The sequence below is a fragment of the Silurus meridionalis genome, chromosome 21 (genome assembly GCF_014805685.1).
Source record: "Silurus meridionalis isolate SWU-2019-XX chromosome 21, ASM1480568v1, whole genome shotgun sequence".
Lineage (NCBI taxonomy): Eukaryota > Metazoa > Chordata > Actinopteri > Siluriformes > Siluridae > Silurus > Silurus meridionalis.
The window spans coordinates 11,729,779-11,750,794 of record NC_060904.1 but is presented as its reverse complement, the minus strand read 5'-3'; the positions used below and the strand labels follow the sequence as shown (position 1 = coordinate 11,750,794).

General features: G+C 37.8%; 1 protein-coding gene across 5 annotated transcripts; it reads right to left on the bottom strand.

Annotated features, from left to right (window-relative positions):
- Nucleotides 1–1,560: 1,560 nt before the first annotated feature.
- l3mbtl1b (L3MBTL histone methyl-lysine binding protein 1b) lies at nucleotides 1,561–20,331 on the bottom strand. Of its 5 annotated transcripts, none has more exons than XM_046833735.1 (21): nucleotides 19,847–20,331; nucleotides 18,121–18,238; nucleotides 15,857–16,019; nucleotides 14,718–14,886; nucleotides 13,449–13,563; nucleotides 13,311–13,362; nucleotides 12,532–12,626; nucleotides 12,339–12,443; nucleotides 11,177–11,312; nucleotides 10,922–11,013; nucleotides 10,669–10,820; nucleotides 10,509–10,585; nucleotides 8,482–8,567; nucleotides 8,266–8,376; nucleotides 6,503–6,617; nucleotides 6,241–6,340; nucleotides 5,681–5,881; nucleotides 5,539–5,600; nucleotides 5,091–5,239; nucleotides 2,854–2,916; nucleotides 1,561–2,725 (listed from the first exon to the last, which is right to left on the bottom strand). In XM_046833735.1, exons 1-21 carry the CDS (start codon nucleotides 19,900–19,902, stop codon nucleotides 2,597–2,599), a joined length of 2,346 nt encoding a protein of 781 aa, XP_046689691.1. In that variant the 5' UTR covers nucleotides 19,903–20,331; the 3' UTR covers nucleotides 1,561–2,596. The 5 variants fall into 5 exon arrangements, with proteins under 5 accessions (XP_046689691.1, XP_046689693.1, XP_046689692.1 ...); XM_046833737.1 differs by lacking the exon at nucleotides 19,847–20,331 and adding an exon at nucleotides 19,611–19,807; XM_046833736.1 differs by lacking the exon at nucleotides 19,847–20,331 and adding an exon at nucleotides 19,388–19,589.
- Between the last annotated feature and the right edge of the window lie 685 nt (nucleotides 20,332–21,016).

The following is a 21,016-nucleotide window of genomic DNA, read 5'->3' as shown; positions in this document are numbered from 1 at the left end:
CCTATTCAGGATCAGGTAATCCGTCTTACTTTTATGCCGGTTTTTCAAAGCATTGGACTATATCACCCTGATCCAGATACACAGTTTTCAAGATTACCAAATCCGGATTACATGTGCTCTAAATAAGACAACATATTACAACATCGCTACCAGGCGCAATGTCCCTCTCTGTGATGATGTTTATGATGCACCTGAGCCTGTTGAAGAACCAGACCAACCTATGGCATTCTGTCAGAATGAGGGACTGACTGGATGTAAAGTAAGGGATGCAATTGTTAGACATTATTTTTGACAGGCTCATCTCTGATTGTTTCTTTGAAATTAATATATTGTGATGAATGACAGAAAAAATTATTTTTGTTTGTTATTGAAATCTGTTTGGGGATTATTTCATTATTTTTACTTTACTATACTGAATAGCTTAATTGGTAGCCTATGTCTACTATATCACTGTTACAACATTTACACAAGTAAAGTGCAATCAGCTTAATTGATATATTCTCAGCCAGGTCACCATTATAGGTTTAGTGGTAGTGTTTTGTAAATAGTATATACTGCATAGGTTGATCCGATGTCTCTTTCTAAAATACTTACTCTTCTTCAGGGACTGCAGCAAATACCATCTATGCTAAAAGCTGTATGTGACTTTCATCTTAATTCACTACTGCACCACTGAGGTGATCCGTCTGGCATCATAAACTTGACAGCCTATTCGAAAGAAAGTGAGGTGCCTCCATCTGCCATGTTTTCATAAGATGATCCCCCACTGTGTCCTTTCAAGTTTATAAAGTGGCAATTTGATAGCAAACATACCAGCACAAAAAAAAAGTGTTGAATGGGTTAATTGACTGTGCCTTTTCTTTGAACCTAACCAGCGATACGAAAGCGAGCTAAATTTGTGCCAATGTGCAAAGAAAAACAATCTGCTTACATCTGCTTAAACAGAACAAGAGAAAAGACAAATATATATATACATACACAGTACAGACCAAAAGTTTGGACACACCTTCTCATTCAAAGAGTTTTCTTTATTTTCATGACAATGAAAATTGTAGAGTCACACTGAAGACATCAAGGGCTATTTGACCAAGAAGGAGAGTGATGGGGTGCTGCGCCAGATGACCTGGCCTCCACAGTCACCGGACCTGAACCCAATCGAGATGGTTTAGGGGCGAGTTGGACCGCAGAGTGAAGGCAAAAGGGCCAACAAGTGCCAAGAATCTCTAGGGGAACTCCTTCAAGACTGTTGGAAGACCATTTCAGGTGACTACCTCTTGAAGCTCATCAAGAGAATGCCAAGAGTGTGCAAAGCAGTAATCAAAGCAAAAGGTGGCTACTTTGAAGAACCTAGAATATGACATTTTTCAGTTTTCACACTTTTTTGTTATGTATATAATCCCATATATAATTCCATGTGTTAATTCATAGTTTTGATGCCTTCAGTGTGAATCTACAATTTTCATAGTCATGAAAATAAAGAAAACTCTTTGACTGAGAAGGTGTGTCCAAACTTTTGGTCTGTACTTAATGTTTTGCAACAAAAAGTTGACAGACCCTAACTTAAAGCTGTAACTCAGAGCTTGTTTTATTTAAAGAGTTAAGACTTCGAGCATTACAGCTTACATTTCATCTGATTTTCAACACAATCTGTCTTTAAGTCCAGTTCCTCTCACTCATACACCCACTCCACCATCCCTGTACATCAATTTACACATTTTTAAATGGATTTCACAAAGCACAATTTCAGCACTGCTACATAGCAAATTAGACATTCATTTTAAGATCTGACTGAACTAAGAGATTCCCTGATGCAAAGTAAAATATGTACAGTCTCTCTCTGGTTTATACAGACACACCCACATGAGCACACACACACACACCCACAAGCAGATCCCTCATCCAAGTGGTCTTTCATACACCCATTCTAAACAGTGTGGGTATGATGTGGGTTCATATACAAAAGTCTTTTTTTCTTTTTGTTGCATCAATTAAAAAATTTCTTTGTACATTTCAAGTAAAAGCTCCACCAATGTATAATTTGTTCACACTTTCAAAACCAATTTTTTTTTTTTTTTATACAATTAGTAACCATAAAAATCATAAATAATAATAATGCATTGATATTGCAGTGCCTCAAAACCATGCACTTTTGAGACGAGAGTTAATAAAAATCAAAGTAGCAATAAGTTAATAAGAATCAAATGATGAAAACTTTCAGGACTGATACAAGAAAAAAAATACAAGAGAAGAGAAGAAAAAAGAAGTAGAAGAAGAAAAAAAGATTTGTGCCTGTTTAGCAGCATAGTTCTCCAATGACCTTTACACTTTTACCAAACCTGTACATTCTGATGCCCAGTTTTTAACAGGACAATCACAGAAAACTGCTTTTAAGCAGAAAAAAAATCCAGTCTGTTTAATTTTCTGAACTACTTGTTCATTATATGGCAACCTCAGTGACAACATACAATGCGGAATTATCGCCTTTGTAAATCTGTCACACAGTTGATTAAAAAAAAAAAATGAAGGAAAAAAATATTGCCCTGTGGTTGCTGAGAAAAACAGAAGCACTAAGGCAGGTTTTCAGGACGTGTGGGTGCTATTCCTCGTCCACACTCCTTAGCATCAGAATGCAGTTATAGATTTTCAAAGCAGGGCCAAGCTTGATACTTAGAATCTTTACAATGTCAGACTGGGTGAGAAGAAGGAAGGCTTCACCGTCGATTTGCTATAAGAACGACAAAAAACAAAAAGGATTGATATAACCACAAAAAAAATCTAAGCATCTTATAAAAGATCTGAGAGCCAACTCACTGGCAAAACAAAAGTTCTTTTAAAAGTTCTTTTTCATCTTACCTCATTCCTGAAAATGGTAGCATGTTCCCGGCAGCCTGGTAGCTTTCTCACAAAAGTTGCAACCTGGCAAATATTTGCACATGAGAGATCAACAACATACCCTGATTAGCTACATCACCAGATAGGTATAGTGCTGTTCAGTGTCATGTTTATGTTAAATGATTCTAATAAACTGTCAGCTTATATAATATCAACATATCAGGTTAGTTAGTGAAATGTCTTAATACAGGCTGAGAAAAATAAATGGCGTTATGATTATTTACCTGTTGTAACAAAGATTCTAATATAGTTCACATCATATGATACTTGATTGCGACCCCATGCAGTAAGAGAAGAGTAATCATAGAAGACAATTTAACGTTATTGTGTTTCATGGCCAAGTGTTTGTGGACGTCTAAACAAACCACTCATGCTTTTGTTTGAGCCTCCATTCTTTTAGTAAGACCTTCCATTAGATTTTGGAGCACTGCTGTAGTCAGGTATTGATGACAGGCACGAAGTCTAGAGATACAATCAGTGTTCCAATTCATCAAAGCACAAACCTCACTTTCCTCCACATTGTAATGCTAGAAAACATCTGTACCCCTTATTCTTAGTGCACATTAGGTACATTGTAATGCTAAAGAATACACACAAGACTGGATCTGATTGTTCAGGTCTGCAAAAACATTTGTTCCTGATATGTCCCTCATGTACAGAAACAAATCCAACTGGTAAAAATATTTTCCAAAATCCACTAGATCAAAATTGCTGGGCAATTTATGTAGTAATTCAAGTGGTAGTATTTGTGCTATAGGTAGAGCAGATTTTTTTTTTTAAATCGCTTTAATGCTTAATCCTTTTCCCCCTCAGACCGTAAGAAGGTATATTTTCTTTCAGGTTCTGAAACACGCCTGTCCACTGGGTAGTTACAAATAATAAAAAAATAAATAGGCCAGACATGAAATCTAACTGTTCCAGCCATCAGAGAGAGTGATCTGTCTACCCATGACAAAACAACAAGAATACATGTGATCAACTATACAATGTTTAGCATCAGTAATAATAGTAATAATAGGGCTGCACGATTTTGAAAAAGATTTTGTGATTATTGTGGTCAATATTGCGATATAATAAATGGTATAATAAGTCTGCTTGATTGGTTATCAAGGAAATTAGAGATAATGATTAGAGATGATGCTGAAATGTGTATTTGTAAAAGTATAAAGGTCTTCAAAATGATTTTTTTTTTCTTTCAAAATGAAACTTTGCATTAATGTAAACATTTTTGTTCTCCAAGGTACATCTGAATTAAATAAAACAATAAATAAAAGATATTTTCACAAAAATACGAGATTTGAAACAGATATTTGCCCTGAAACGCCCTGCCGCTGCCCATTTCAATTATTTACCTGTTTTTCTGTTTAAGATACAGTATTATATTTTTACATTCTTGAATTTAGGCAATTTTGCAATCATTATTATTAAATGTGTTTAAACTTTTTTTTTTTAATGAAAGATTGCTAAGGATTTGTATGGTGTGGGAGTGGAGCATTGTGGTGGGAGGGCAGAGCCATGGGGGGTAACAATAGGAATCTTGCCCACAATTCCAAAAGGCTAAAAACAGCCCTGTTTACACAGGATGCAACAGACACTGGGGGAGAGAGAGAGAGAGAGAGAGAGAGAGAGAGAGAGAGAGAGAGAGAGAGAGAGAGACCAGGCAGAGCTGACGGCGTGTATGGGGTCGTGTGGGAACGCGGAGGATGCCAGGTGATGGCGCGCCAATGTCCCGGCGTGAGTACGAGTGATCGAAAGCAGCGGAGCAAAAGTTAATGAAAAGTAAAAGAAAGCTCGGTCTGTTGAACCATCGCCTGTCGTCTCTTTCATCCAACCCGGGAAAAGTGAGATCCGTTACAGATTTGTCATATTGCCACATGATGTAGCAACTTTAATTGAAAAAATATTGCACAGTTCCTCTCTCTGCACAGTGTTGGAGATTTTAAAGTGAAAATATCGCCATATAACAGAGGAAGGTCTGCTCCTCATCCATCTTCACCTTGTCTCTGTCACGTGACTGAAAAGCCACATGTTCACTGCCTAAACTGAGACTATCTGTTTTTTGTTTTGTTTTGCTAATTGCATGAAAAATCTTCAAACTTTTCTCAGAAGGTATGTGTCCACACATGCACTTATTGCATTACAATTATTAATGTAAATCCCCCCCATTTTAAATTTTTTTATGTATTTATTTTTGTTACCTCTTCTGTGCTCCACTTGGCTACGGTCTTTGCACTAAGTCCCAGTGCTTCCGGCAACAATTTGCCATGTTTCTCCCAGCAGTGCTGAAACTTAGGTGGCTCCCAGCCACAGAAAACAGAGTCATGCAAGAACTGCTGCAGAGAGTCTGCTAAAAGAAACACAACAACTATCAGCTCAGGAGATGCACACGTTATTATTACACTTAATCAGACTAAATTAAGCATACACTCATCACCCCGTTAACACTAGGAAGTAACGTAGACTTGTGTATTCACTTTATGTGAAAGCAATGAAATGCAAAAAATCCCATGGTTCCAAAAACTTTGTAAATGTTTACAAACATCCAAATAGGAAAAATATTAAAGTTAAATAATGACATATGTATAATAAGGTATAAGGGATAAAGTAGTTGGGGAGTGTAAAACGAAAAAGCAATTCTTGGATTACCTTTTCCATTTCCTTCATGCTTAACCTGATTCGGCTTTGTGCACTTGGCTGAAGTGGCAACCCTGCAAAGAAAATACAGACAAAAATATAAGCCGACACAAGGCAGGATCGGACTCTTAAGTTCAAATGTACAACCACTTACTTGACGGGTGAGGAGTTGTCCGTGTTGTCATTGGTTTCAGGGTTGCTGCCTGTGGGTGTTGTAGCGGGAGTCTGTGTTATTGATTCTGTGCGCCTGTGCCGTGGAGGTCCACTCAGGGTCACAGGTCGCTCTCCACTTAGCCTGTCAGGCAGCAGCCCCTCCTTATTCAGATTCAGTTCAGAGTAAGGACAGCTAACAGCCCTAAAACGACATGGGTTTTTAACGTATTATTAGTTTCATTTGTATCAAGTATATGGAATGATTAGAAAAGTATTTTAAAATTTCAAGGCATATTGAAGATTTGCTATAAAAACACGATTAGATCAACACAAAAAAGACCAGTTAACACTGTTTTGGCAGTTGAGAGAAGTTATACTTATTGAAAGTATTATTTCAATACCACGTTACTACCAACACGTATGGTTATAAATGTATTAAAAACACAGACTGAATCATAGGTCCATTTATCATACTGCTCCATTTTCCATTACAATGGAATTGAACAATCCTGGCATCTTCACTGAGCAAAACTTTAAAGTGTGTCCATGTCAATTACTAACGTGTAATGTGTTCCATAGCGAGGTCCTTTAATGTGTCCAACCCCATTGCATCCTGGAGTAGGGCAGCCTTGTCCTGGAGGTAAGTGGGGGTCACTAGTACCTGGGGGGGGAAGGAGGAGAAAAAAAAGAAAAAAAAAAAATGCAATCAGCCTTTCAACTTAAACACATAACGATGTATACATACATTAGAAAGAAAATGCGAGCAACCAGACAGATATGTATGTTAATACAGCTTATGCATTGAATTAGAAAACTGCATTACAACTGGGGTTCTGCAAAGGATGACTAGTCTTTTGACACCATCCTACAGGGTGCAGTTCGGGGCTATCAGCATCCACCCAGTAATTGTATTCATTGCTCCAACCATCAAAATGTATCTGAATCAAAAACACAAAAGAAAATTATACAGCAATTATTTATCAATACTAATACTATTTGTATAAATAGCTGTAAATCATCTGGTTCTCATCAGGTCTTAAAATTAGGTCATTACTTAGATGAACACCACATGGCATATTTATTTCATGCCCAGCAATCTGGCAAGGGTTATAAGGCCATTTTTAAAAGAATTGTCCATCATTCTACTGTGAAGAACATTATTCACAAGCATTCAAAACAGTTGGCACTCTTTCCAAGGGTGGACACCCCAGCAAATTCACCCCAAGGTCAGCAACGATCACAGATCAGAGCACAATGTTACATTTAAAAACTGAAGGTAAACCTGAAGTTGGTTGCTATAAGAAAAACTTCCTCTCTAAAAATAACACAATGTGTAAAGCTTTCTGGCACTATAGAGGGGGTGACACTGAAAGGCCAAAATAATTGCGAGAAATATAGTCAGAAAATTATGCAAACGTGTTTTTTTTTGTTTTGTTTTTTTCTATGTTCCGCCATTTTTCATTCTGCAGCGTCTTCTGTTTCCCCTTTCCAGAGGGCTTCCAGAGTTTAGCGGGTGGTAATGCGCTAGTAATGAGGGTCAGTGGGGAAACAAAACGCCCAGTGTGTAGTTAAATGGCAGATTTTTTCGAATAACTCGTTTCATCAAGGATTGTTTAAGCTCTAAACCAAACACAGCATTTTGTATGTTTTGTTTTTTTGCAGAACAGGACCTGGGCAACTTGCAGTCATTCAGTGGGACATGAACTCTCTGTAAACTGAAAAAATATTCTGCCAAAATTGTGTCATGCAACAGGACAATGATCCCAAGCGCACCAGCAAATCTATAACAGAATGGCTAAAGAACAGATACAAAATGTTCCAATGGCCCAGTCAAAGACCAGACATAATAAAATGTCCTAAAAAATTAAATACCTTCAAATCCCGATGAACTAAGCCAATATTCTTTAGAAGAATGAGCCCAAATGAATTCACAATTACGTGGGAGACTGTTTATACAAAACACGATTAATTCAAGACAATGCTGCTAAATTAGTTGTACAAGCTATTAAATCTTAAAGTGTACTAAGCTTTTCACACATGGTTTATCCATTTGTGTGATTTTTGTAAAATTAAATAACGAATGACGAAATGTAATGTCACGCGATCATGTCGCCTGAGATTGTATTTACTTAGTTCTAAGACCTGATAAAAACCAGATGATTTTTATTATGTCCTGATATGTAAAACCATAGAATTCAAAGAGGGCTTCTATCAAGTGCAAGTATATGATGTGTGATTTGTTGCAGTTCCCTGTTTGCTAAGAAACAGAGACAAACTAAACTAATAGTTAGGTTAGGGATTTAATATAAATAAATAAGAAAAAAATAAGACACGGACCTGTTTGATTAATTAATTACTTTCAAAATTAAAACCATAATTCAAATATACAGTATATTCAACTTGAAATAATTCTTGCAAGCACATTACACTGATTTACAAGTAAATGTTAAATGTAAAATGTTATGGCAATTGTACTGACTCGGAGGTAAAATTATAAAATTACATCTAAATCACAATATAACTCCCAAAAAAATCTATTATAAAATGAAGGAACTTTAACAAGTGAAAGTGGTGTATGGTGTATACCTTGACCCTGTGATCCTCTGTGTCTGATATAGTGGCAACACGGATCAGCATGGGGTTGCGCTTGTCCACTGCCTCCAACTTCATTCCCACCTGGAAGCCATGTGGCGGTCTCTAAAATAAAAAGCAAGAATATGTGCATGAGCATATTATTTTGCCAGTAGCAGAGCATCAGGGATTCATTAACTCACTTGTGTGAGCACACTCAGTCATGCTCACCTGTTTGAAGGCTCTAGCAGGCGCTGCTTGGGTCCCAGTCTCTTCTAGGTATTTCTCCCATGAGAAACTCTTTGATTGTTTGTACTCTGGTAAACATGGACAATATTAGATATACAAAATATGTGCTGGTAAACAATCAATTCCATAAAACTGATCAAATTCCAAAGTCTAAATATTTCAGCTGTTGATTGCAATGATAATTTTATATAAATTATATAAACATTTGACCACTCCATCTTGAGATAGATAAATAGAAATGAATAAGAAAAGCAAACCTAGCTAAACCAAGTTTGCTTTTCAATACGTATTAACTGCATAACTGGGAATGATTCTGATAAGTCTGATCTGAATCTTGGCTTGACAAACACAATAATATTGTGTTCTTATGAAGATTAAACCAAAATGTAATTTCGGTCATAAATAGACTTCAAATCAGTATCAGATATAAATGTAGGCACCCATTTAACTGTTGCTACACGATCTTAGGCCAAATCTGTCTTTTACTTCTGACTCTGTCTAATATTTCTTAAAACTACATGTACAAGTACACTGCAAAATGTATTTAATTCAATGATGGGGTGAACTAGGGCTGCAACAACTAGTTAATTACGATTATGAAACTCGAATGCCGTTATAGATTAGTTAGGCTGCTCAAGTTACGTTAGCGTGACGGCATGATAGCACGGCCTCTTGGGAAATGGCGGTGAGTACAGGGTCAACCTGCAGCGGGAAAAAGTGTCCCGTCATCCAAGGCAATAGGATATAATTTTATATTAAACGTAACAAAGAAGACTGTAACCTGCAAGCTATGCAAAGTGGAGTTTGTGTGGTATGAAAGAACCACAGTGATGCAAAGCATGTGAAAAGAAAACACACTGGTGTCACGGATGAAGGTGAAACATCAGCATGGTGAGCAAAAACTGTAAAATCCTCATAATGTAAAAAAATGGTACAGTTTGAAAAAGTGCTATTGTGTAAACTGTTTGTAACTTCAGGACAGTCGCACTGGATCTGTTCTGTCGCGAGCATCAGGTTGTGCAATTAATTTGTACACCAATGCATAATTTAAAAAATGCTTGCTGTGTTTTTCCATTCTGTTCTCTTTTTATAGTATTTGTCTACTACAACAGTAACTTTCAAACATGATATACTGTGGCTTTACTATGTTCAAATGCTTGTTTTTAATGATTGTATATTTAATTTATGCATAGATCATTTAATTATTATAAAAAATTTAATTCATTCTATATTCTAGATGCTTATATCTTCACAACTAAACAAAATGTCTGAGTATTTCTTGAACAGAAATTCTTAAAATGTTCTATTATATTTTATACTTATTTTTTTAAAGATTGGTTGTCAACTTGCCATCCGCAATTATAATTAAAAACAATAAAAATGTTTATGCAAATTGCTTTTTTTTTTTTTTTTTGCAGAAAGGATCAACCTAGCATGAGTGAATTTGTTTAAAGGAGAAATCCCCCACACACTCCTCAACAAGCAGCCACTATAAGGTTTAAAATGTCGAAATTAAAAACAGTTAAATATGTGGCGGTTGTTTTTTTTGTTTTTTAGTACACCTTTATACATAAATACCCTGAATTAGGGTTTTTTTTGTTATAATAAGCAAAACATCTAATAAAAAATTGCTTAGTTTGAAAAAAAAAAAATAAAATAAAAAAAAATATATATATATATATATATATATATATATATATATATATATATATATATATATATCTGTTTACACGATTAATCATTTGATTAATCGATTATCAAAATAATCGTTAGTTGCAGCCCTAGTGTGAACTCATCTGACTGCTCATATGTACACACACCAAAGTGTAGACGTTGTTGCTGTGTGTGTGCATTTTAGTTTGAACAGCACTAAAGCTTTAAAACCTCTGAACTGTTTTTAATTGTAGCTCGTTACAATGTGTTAATTGTGGAAATTGACAGTTGAGGTAAAGACTAAAGGAATATAAAGTGTGAAGCCGTTGTAAGAGTATTAATGCACATATTTATACCTGCAGGTGTGGTCAGTGTTAACTTTGCTTCCTCACAATACCCAACTGGATGAATATACGGGCTGCTGGCATCACACCTGGTAGCCAATAGACAAAAGGTTTGTAGTCAAAAGTCTGTACATGCACATACAGGTAAGTAAAGGCACACACTTTCTCTTACCAGTAATCATATGTCTCATCCCAGTTATCAAAATGGATAAGGAGACGGTTATCCACAACAGCGGAAATTGTGGCTACACAAATGAGAGATGGGTTTTTCCTGTCAACAGCCTCTAGCTTCATCCCAGCACGAAAGCCTGAGGGGGTCACTGACTGTAAGGTACCATTAAAGAACTGTTATAACATGCACTTTATAAACACTGAAAAAATACAAGACCACATGCTATGTGAGAACGAGTCACACAGTAACTTACTGTATTAAGACTTTTAAAGATATGTTTGGGTGCCAGTTGCCCCCTGCAGTTCTTTACATAAGTATTCCAATTAAATTCTCCATCTCTGCAACCTGCAAGGCGAAAAAAATGGCATAAATTCATTATATCTTGGATAAGATTTTATACTAATCTAACCACTAATCACAACTGTTTTATATTTTCAACATATTCAACTACTAATCACAAAATACATTTTTAAAGTGGTAAAACTTCACTACCAAGGTTATTACAGACCTTTGGGCAGCAATAGTTTGAGGCCCATTTTCTCACACCAGCCTGGTGGTTTCACATCCCACGAGTCAGCATTTACCCAGAAGTCATAGCATTCAGGAAAACCATCGAAATGAAGTCTTATTCTGTAACCTTGAACCTGAGAGGAAGACAACATAATTACTATTTCTGTAATTTAATAACTACCCAAACTACAATGCTAGAAACACTTTAATATAGTTAATTTATTAATTATTATATAATTTCTCAGTCATGTTTCTGCATTTATAATGTCGCTATATGAAAAAAGTATATTCAGCTAAACTGTGCAAATCCTGTCATTGGTTTTGCTGCCTTTTCTGCTTATTCATAAGGGGAGAAAAGATGAAAGAAAAACCTTACAAATTTCCAGTGAACTATTTTACCTGGTGCAAATGGATTATGTGCAAGTAGCTGCAGCAGCTGATTTGCTCTTGGAAAATGCACTTTTTAGTGAAAAGACCTGCCTCATGCTCTCATCATTATTCAGGACCATTTAATTGCATTTTCCTTTAGTGCGATGCAAGAAGTAAAAACTATTTGGTAGACTGACAATGATCATGCTCACTTTTTTTTAGCATGATCATGTCTGTGATATGGGCTGTATTTTTGTGTTTTTATTTTTTTTTTTATCAAGTCTCTAACAGTAATAGTTAAACTTATTTCTCTGTAAACTGCCCCCTCTTCAGGTCAGAACATATAACATTTGGGGTAAAGTGTAGATTCTGATTTGGCAGCTCTAAAACAGTAATATTTTCACTAAATTAAAATATCCACTTTTATTTAGTGTATGTTTCATTTGTCCGTCTACTCACTGACTACACAATAATAAAAAAATATATAATTGTTTATCATTATCTAGCTATCTGTAAAGAATTTTCCAATGGGATAAACAGTGATCTATCTGATATCTAATTCAGTTTTGTCTCAAATTTGACTACATTTGACTGAATTTAAATAAAATAAAGCAGCAAACACACAAATGCTCCAGTTTGTGCATTTGGCATTTTATCAGGAACACTGTACATATACACACTGCAGCTATATGGACGATTACTGACTAAACAGTATAAAAATAAAAATAAAAGAAATTAAAATGCTCTCGGTATTAACCCAGAGCATGCAGAGACTGTTGATCATGTGTTACCTCTGCCACAGTAAGCACACAGAAGAAAGCAGGATGGCACGGATCCAGGCCCTCCAACTTCATTCCAACCTTAAAGGCATTCCTGCTCTGAGGAAAGGTCTGGTGCTGCAAATCACACACCATAACACTTCAGCAATCCACCTTGGATACGATATTTCATTCAGAAATTGAACACATAATTTAGTTATGTTACCTCTTTAAATAATTTTAAGGGGGTTGACACAGCTTTCTCTTCCTCCAAATAGGCTGGCCAGCTCCACGCCTTCTTCTTTGAAGGTGCAGCTGTTACTATGACAATAACATCAGACCATACATTATACACAATAATTTGTTTGGTCATTTTTAAAGAATTTTTATGAAATCTTCAATAAATGTCAGTTTAAACACTAGAACATTACATGATGTCCAAGTTGTCTGATGTGACAGTAGCTGCATAACTTCTTGACTGATTTAATAATCTTAGCAAACAAGCTGAGCACAGAAAGATAAGGACAGTCCCCCCCCTTCAAGGGCATTAGATTTATCACTGGCTATGCATGTAAACTACAAAAAAAGATTAATATCCTAGAAAATGAGATATTCCACTACTTGACAAAATTGTGTTTCTTACTCCTACTGATGAAAAATCTCCAACAACAAAGACAAAAAAAATCAATGAAAAAAAATATGTCTTAATCAATCAGACACCAAGTAACAAGACACCAAAGAGCTCCAAGCTTGTAAAACACTCCTCTGAAATGTTATTCACAATAAAAATTACAAAATTATTTTTAAAATCCTTTTTTTCCCTCAGCCGGATGGTTTTTAGAAAAAGGTGTGATGACAGTCAAAAACAGCCTTTACTTTTTACCATAAAGCAAAATGAGACATTAACTATACAATCAATACTTGATAATTATACACAACACACTAACAAAAAGCTCTGAAACACACATTGATGTTAAGTGGGTGTGCTTGAGGATAGACATTTACCTAATCTGGCAAGTTTGGCTGCTTTTCTGCCTTTTGAGACTCTAAACTTCTCCTATAAAGAAAAACAGTTTATTGCCCACGATAAAAAACATACATGGTGTGGTCTGTGTGAGCAAGTGTTATGTGAATGCACACTACCTCCTCTTCCTCAACATTGTCCTCCTCATCATCCTCAGACTCCATGAACATCTTCTTCTTCTTCCTGATTCGTTTACCTAAACGTTCACCTTCCACTGTATCACCTGGAGTTGACCTTCACAGCCCAACACACACACGTGCACAAACACAATGTATTTAACAATAGCTGATAAACACTCACTGCAGGTCCATCACTAGGCCGAAATTACTGGCGGACCTGTAGGCTGCTTATCTCTCATCTCAGATAATAAAGTATTTGTACTTAACTTTATTTATAAAGTATAAATAAAGCACCATATACAATCTCAATCAATTGGAATTTGACAGCATGAGAGAAAAACTTAGCTGTGCGTAAAATAAATAAAAATGTAATTGTGATATTGTTTTGTAAAGTCAGGTGAAAATAAATATGAGTCACTGTACTTCATATGGATTTATCAAATACAACCATTTACAATATTGTTACTTAGTTTAGAATAAACTATTGAAATAATAAAACACAATCAACCTGATGTTCTTTCTGATCACAACCAACATGGCAGTGGATAAGGGGTGCCTCTATTAGATGACCATATAAACTCAGAAAAGCATTCCAACAAAAAATAAACAAAAAAAACAATAGACTGTTTTCTGACGCCTGTCTATCCTATCTATCCATCCATCATTAGTATTTTCAGCAATTTTAGATACAGTAGATCTTCTGTAGGATCAGACCAGACAACCTAGCTTCCAATCACTGAGCCTCATGTTCCTATGACCCCCATCACCGGTTCACAGAGCGTCATTCCCTGAACTACTTTTGGTCATTACTAACCAAACATGACCACTGAAAACCTCTTAACATGTAATCTTTAAACACTTATCACTACAACATATGAAGAATTTAATAAATGCTACACACAGCTATCAATTTCATTACAATGTACACACAAGAACTGGACAATACATTTTTGTGCTATTTACAAAGAGACTTACAGGTGTGTAAATGAATACAATCTCCAAAAACATCCACCTAATATAATCATATTCAATTCATTATCACTGTAAGGTCATAACGTACACAGTGGTTCTGTAGTTTCTCTGTGAAATTTCATTCGTTTACATTCCATGAATTTACCACAAATTCCATCTTACTATGGCATTATCTCTAAAATGCACCAGAATGAGTTACTGTTATCTTGAAGCAGGAGCCATATGAACAGAGCACTGCATAGCTCATCTGATTAATGTGTGTTCCGAATACATGTGAATATCTCTCACTGTGTTTACCTTCCACTGCTGGGCTGTACACAGCCGGTACTGCAGAATTTTCCCTGGAGAAAAGACTCCCGTGAACCAGCGTGGCCACAGGACTTACAGCTGGCCATCTCCACGTTGGAGCGCCCCTCTCTACTGGTGCTCACTGTGCTGGAGCTACAGGTCTGCGTTGCAGACGGCCCTGTTGAAACACAAATATAAAGAAAAACAAACGATGTTTAAAACGTGCAAGAAAAAGTACAGGATTTTCTAGACGTTAAGCAACTTCACTACAGATAGTCCCCGAGTTACGATGGTACGACTTACGATTTTGCGTTGACGGCGAAATTTTGTAAATATTGAAAGTTTCATGCGGCAAAAAAAGTAGCAGGGTATGCTCCACTAACCGCCGCTCGTCCACGTGCCTGCTGCCACATACGTACACCAACCAGGCATAACATTATGACTGGTGAGTGAATAACACTGATTATCTCTTCATTATGGCACCTGTTAGTGGGTGGGATATTATTAGGCAGCAAGTGAACATTTTGTCCTCAAAGTTGACGTGTTGGAAGCAGGAAAAAATGGGAAAGCGTAAGGAGTGAGTTTAACAAGGGTCCGAATTGTGATGTCTAGACAACTGGGTCAAAGCATCTTCAAAGCTGCAGCACTTGTGGGGTGTTCCTGATCTGCAGTGGTCAAAAGAAGAACAGTGGTGAACCGGCGACAGGGTCATGGGTGGCAAACGCTCATTGAACCGTGTGCCAAGCGAAGGCTGGCCCGTGTGGTCCGACACAAAAGATGAGCTACTGAAGAAGTTAAATGCCGTAATGCTCAACACTCGGGACTGTTTTGGCAGCAAAGGGGGACAAACACAATATTAGGCAGGTGGTCATAATGTTATGCCTGGTCAGTGTATATCCTGTATAGTTTATACTGCATGGAACTGGTTTGCTCAATTATGTACTGTAAGTTGTTAAATTATTAGCAAATAACAGTAAACTACTCCATACTGATCACCATTCTTAAAGACTCCTGTGTAGACCAGACCATGTCTCGTCTTATTTTTAAGTCACGATAGGGTCATCGTAAGTCAGGGACTACCTGTATATCTTGTACCTTAAGGTATATCTTATATGTGACTTCCCCAAACGTATAGTCAGCAATATCACCTGCACGTGGTTTTGCCGTTTCTGACACTTTTGAATGGTTGTGTGGGTCTGATGAGCCATTAGACGGTGTAGTTTGTGACTGTGGGCCTGAAGACTCCTCTTCTTTGTCTTTAGGCTCTGGATCCGTTACGATCTCAAGTGTCCCAAATTCTGTCATCCGGAACTGAGTAAAAAATAAATAAATAAATAAAAAGGTCTTGTTCTTTCACATAATTTTAGTTGCTGTAAACATGCCATAAAAGGTCCCAGTGATAACGTGATGAGTGTTGGATCAGAATTTGGTAGTTACACTTCTTTAGCAGTCAGCTAGCTTATGAAACTAACATTTCATTGTATGCCATTAGTTGCATCAATGTACCGTAATTTCCGGACTATTAAGCGCACAGTTTTATAAGCCGCACCCACTGAATTTGACAAATATTTTTATTTTGAACATAAATAAGCCACACTGAAGGCTACACTGAAACTCATGAACTTTACACAGGCTTTAATGAAAGACACGTTGCACACGGTGTAACAGGTGAAATATGTTGCTATTCCTTTAGGAGCATAGCTGTATTTTGGGAATAGGCTACCGCCGGATTTTTCCGCTTTTTTGGCTTGAAGTTTGTGAAACCGGGAAAAACCCAGGAAAAATTCATAAATAAGCCGCTTCATTGTTTAAACCGCGGGGTTCAAAACTTGGGAAAAAAGTAGCGGCTTATCGTCCGAAAAATACCGTACACTTAATGCTTGTGCATTGTTGTGGGCTTAGGAGTTTGTTTAAACCCCTGTACACTGATTCAGTACAAACACTGGACTGGGATTGATTACTTTTAAATGTTTACTTCACCTCATATAAATCATGCAATGCAAACAGCATTTTATGACAAATATTGTTGTAATGCAGTCTTTTGAAAGTATTGTTCACATATAGAAATATTGAATAGAGAGCCTCATATTGATACACTATATCATTACACTTATTGTAGACAAGAATATAAACCAACACAGAAAGTCACCTTGCTTGAGTCATGGTTGATTTGGTCTTTGTTAAACAAAACACAGTGATTATGAAGTCCACAGGTGCTAATATGAGACTCTACTTAATATTGTGCAGAACATAGGATTTCAAAATATATTTAAGCTACTGATGAATGTGTAACTTTCTGAGCACAACCAACAGAAGAATGGGAATAAATCGCCCATGATTCAGACACACCCCCTTAAGTCATGGCAGCTGGGGTGAAGGAGTGTTTATGCCAAATTGGGCTTGTGTTGAAATGTGTGCAGAAATGTGTGCATTCCACGGTGAACTTATTTCCTGCGCAAGACTTGAAGAAAGAAAAAAACATGGAAGTCTCACCTTTCAAAGTACAAACTTTTAGGGCTTCTGGAATGAATAAAGTGCACTTTTAAAAAAAAATAAAAAATGTTGTGCTAGTTTGTGCAAGTTGGGGTAGAACATTTAATCAGTGTTTAATTTTACTGCTTTCTTGTGCACATATATTCTGCACTATATATTGTCAAGGAACTGAATGAATCATATAAACACAATCTTTATTTAATCTCCTTGTTTAATAAATTGCTCTTTTGTACTGTTGAACATTTTTAATTAACTGAAAATAGAATGGATATATTCAGAATATCTCTAATTTGCCTAAAAGTGTACTGAAATTACATTCTCGAAATAAATTAAATAGATTCTGTTTTGTTGCATCCTGTTCCACCCCATTCAGCCTGAACAACAACAACAACAACAATTCACAGCCACTTACAATTGTGTCATTTATACATGCAGTTGAGGATTAAGGGCCTTGCTCAGGAGCCCCGCAGTGGCAGCCCTGTGGTGCTGGTATTTAAACTCATGACCTTCTGATCGGAATCAAATGACTTAACCACTAAACTACCACTTCCCAGGGCATATCCCAGATCCCAGCTTGTTATGATGCTGGGGTTAAGAGTGAAGGGTCATCACACAGCAGGCATTGCTTAAGATTGGGGGATTTTAGGTGGCAGCTTGGTAGTACTTGGGCTTGAACCCCTAACCTTCACTTCAGTAACCCAAAGACTTTTAGAAACAGCTTTTAAAGCAGCAATAAAACTGACTAATTTGCATTTTCATATCTTTATCTACTACATGCTGCCATCTAAAAAAGATTTGCAAAAACAAACATCTGGTTTAGTTACTGCAGGGATGTCACATCTTATTACATTTATACTGTGCTGAACATGAAAGATAATATATTAGTGTATCCCTGTTATACATCACTGTGTGTCTATACCCTGATTTCACTGCCGGGTAATGTAGCGATGCCATCCTTCCAATCAAGAGCAGCGATCATGTCAAAATCTGCTCCTGGGGCAGAGCTGTTGCTGGCGGGTGTGTCTGTCATTTTCCCCCTGAGACAGGAGAACAAAAACAATCAGAGATGAGGAGATACGAAGTGCCAAAAAACTTTCTAGCTGATCATGAATATTTAAATAAGACGAATTTTTGAGCACAGAGATTCATCTATCCCTCAGTACGCACTTCATTTCACTCTGTTTATCTTTTATAACTGTAAGAATAGCTTAATAGGAGTTTAATTACAGGCCTACCGATCACTGCTCTTCACGACTGTATATACATAAAATCTGTCGACAATTTTTAATATTTGCAGTTTTAGGATTAGTAAAAATAATAATCTGTACACCATCCCCGAGATCCTGCTTCCTAAAATCTGACACAGCCGCCGAAACGCCCGCAAGTCGGCTTACGAAATAATCTGCGCGTCAACTGCTGTACCGCGCTTTTCCACCAGAGGGCGTCGGACGGCCGGGGAATGCCTGCACCAAGCACTTGAATAAGAATAAAACATGGATTTATAATGAATTTCCGAAGCAGTTCGTCTAAAACACGCCCGAAAATAAACTCATCCCGCACTCCCAATAGCGTCCAGGTCCCCTAAACCTGGAGGAAGCGAGGAAAACAAAAGTTAGAGGAACAAGTTCAGCTTTGCGTTGTTTTATAATAATCTCGTGGAAACAGGCGGCTCGGGGGTGTAGATATAGTTGTGTGAGTTGAATGGAAAGGGAAAATACACGCCGTGGTGTTTTCTAACGAAAAACCAAACATTTCAGGGTGTTCATATGGGTATAATGTGGGACCACTGGAATAACGTTCAGAACCCAGGGTTTATCGGGAATACAAATCCCAGTACGGGGAAAAGCCGTACAGTGACACCGCGCCTGTGTCCGGCTCGGAGACGCGCTCAACTCCCTCTGGAGATTTGTTTTCTCGGTCACAGAGCGTGGAAATGGGTTTTTTTTTATTACTCCGGTCAGAAATTAAAGTGCAATGCCCGAGCGCCCATTATTAGCATTCGCCTGATACAAAATGGCGGAGGATACAGCAGGCGAAGGGCCGCCGACACGTTCAAACTAGTGAAATTGTCGGGAGTTTTCAGCTCCGACTCGCCCCGCACGGCCTTTAACTGCTACCCGAGGGCCGAGCGCTCGACTTGTTCTGCTGCAACGAAATGTTTTTCCCTCGGCCAACAAACTACTTACTTTCCCCTTGTCACGGAATGTCGATAGCTAGCCCGGTTAGCCTCCGCCTGCCTTAAACCTGCCTGTGGGCTCCAATTCGAAACGCACAGCCGGCTAGGTGAGGCTAGTAATGCTAGCAAGCGGAGCACAATACACGAATATATAGAGTTTGGTTCAGTTTTTCCAGAGGAAAAAGACGAAAAGACTCATGCAGGTGGTTTAATGGAGTTTTTTCGGATATTACCCGAAACAAAGGAACTCCAGGTTGTCAGGTTGGAGAAGAAAAACAGCGAAACGCTCGCTTTTCGTTTCTTCTCCACAAACTTGTCACTTCTATTTATCTTTCTCGCTTGAAGCATCGTTACAGACAGTTGCGATCGGCGCAAACTGTAAAACAACCGTTTCCCTGCGAGTCGGTGCCACTGTTTCTATCTGTAACCTTTGCATCGCGGTGAGATTTTAAGAAAAACTGCAACTCACCTCGTTTCTCTTTTAACTCTTATTTTGAGCAGGATGGTGAGGTCCGAACTGCGCATGCGCAAGGTATTGCTTTTCGCTAACTTCGGGGCTCGATAAACTTCGACGCGTTCGGTTGCGGTGGAAGAATGAGGACACGTCGTGAACGAGGGAGATCTCTCTCTCTCTTTCTCTTTTTTTGTGCAGGAAACAAAGCTTTCGGACGCGACAGATCATTCCCACCCAAACAGTCTTCCTAAACACGAACATCCATTCCTGATCTCAGATGATTACGCAGACTGTAGCGCGCCTCGATTTATCTGTAGCTGAGCCCCAACTTTGCGTCACTTTGCTTCAGATTATGTAGATTTCACTACACATGACGCTCTTTAGATATGTGCTGTGCTTTAAACTGTAATGTCTTTTTAACGTTTCAAAGCGAAAGCATCTGTAAGTCGGGTGGTTGTTGGGGAATCCACTGATTTTGGTTTCCTGTCTCTATCACGTGTTCGGATTTATACTCCGTCCATCCTCACGTCTACTAAAATCAAAAAGGCCCGCGTAATCCACGCGTACACCAGTCGTTTTTATGGGTTTTTGCCTTATAATTTAGTTTGTGATGTATAACCGAGTTGGAACGCCGTTTGTTCCGTTATCAGTTCACGCTGCAGCGACGTTTTCAGGCGCTTGACAGCTGCAGTCGGCGCAGTGCGAAGGTGGAAAGCTGCAGTTCGAGAGCAGAACCGCTAGATGGCGCCCCAAGCACACGAATCTTCTGTGTCGCCTTTATGTTCCGGTTATCGTGTGTGTGGAACTTACATCATGCCAAATGAGTCATGCTTATAGGAACCAAATTCTGGTTAGTTCAGAGTCAATTCTAGCTTCATGCAAGCATTACCTCGAATTTATGGTGGTTATTCTACTTCTACTGCAGCCCAGGGTTGTGACTGATCGTTTTTCAATGAGCTGAAACGTGTATAATCATGTATGCATGTTGCTTATATGTGTAGCATTAAAAAAAAATCCTATTCACTGCAACTAAGAGCCTCAAACCTGTTCAAGCATTACAGTTCTCTAATGCACCTGTACAGAGCGTGTACAGAGCCCACAATCTTACGGAAGACATTTGGACAGAATTGGAATGCTAAGTGAATGCCAGGCTTCCACACCCAACATCAGTGCCTGATCTCACTA

Coding starts and splice junctions, on each gene's coding strand:
- l3mbtl1b (XM_046833733.1), bottom strand. CDS start 18,696: ATGTTTTATTCTTATTCAAGTGCTTGGTGCAGGCATTCCCCGGCCGTC. Junction 13,363..13,448: donor ACAATGTTGAGGAAGAGGAG/GTAGTGTGCATT, acceptor TTTTCTTTATAG/GAGAAGTTTAGAGTCTCAAA. Junction 6,341..6,502: donor TCCTTTGCAGAACCCCAGTT/GTAATGCAGTTT, acceptor TTCCCCCCCCAG/GTACTAGTGACCCCCACTTA.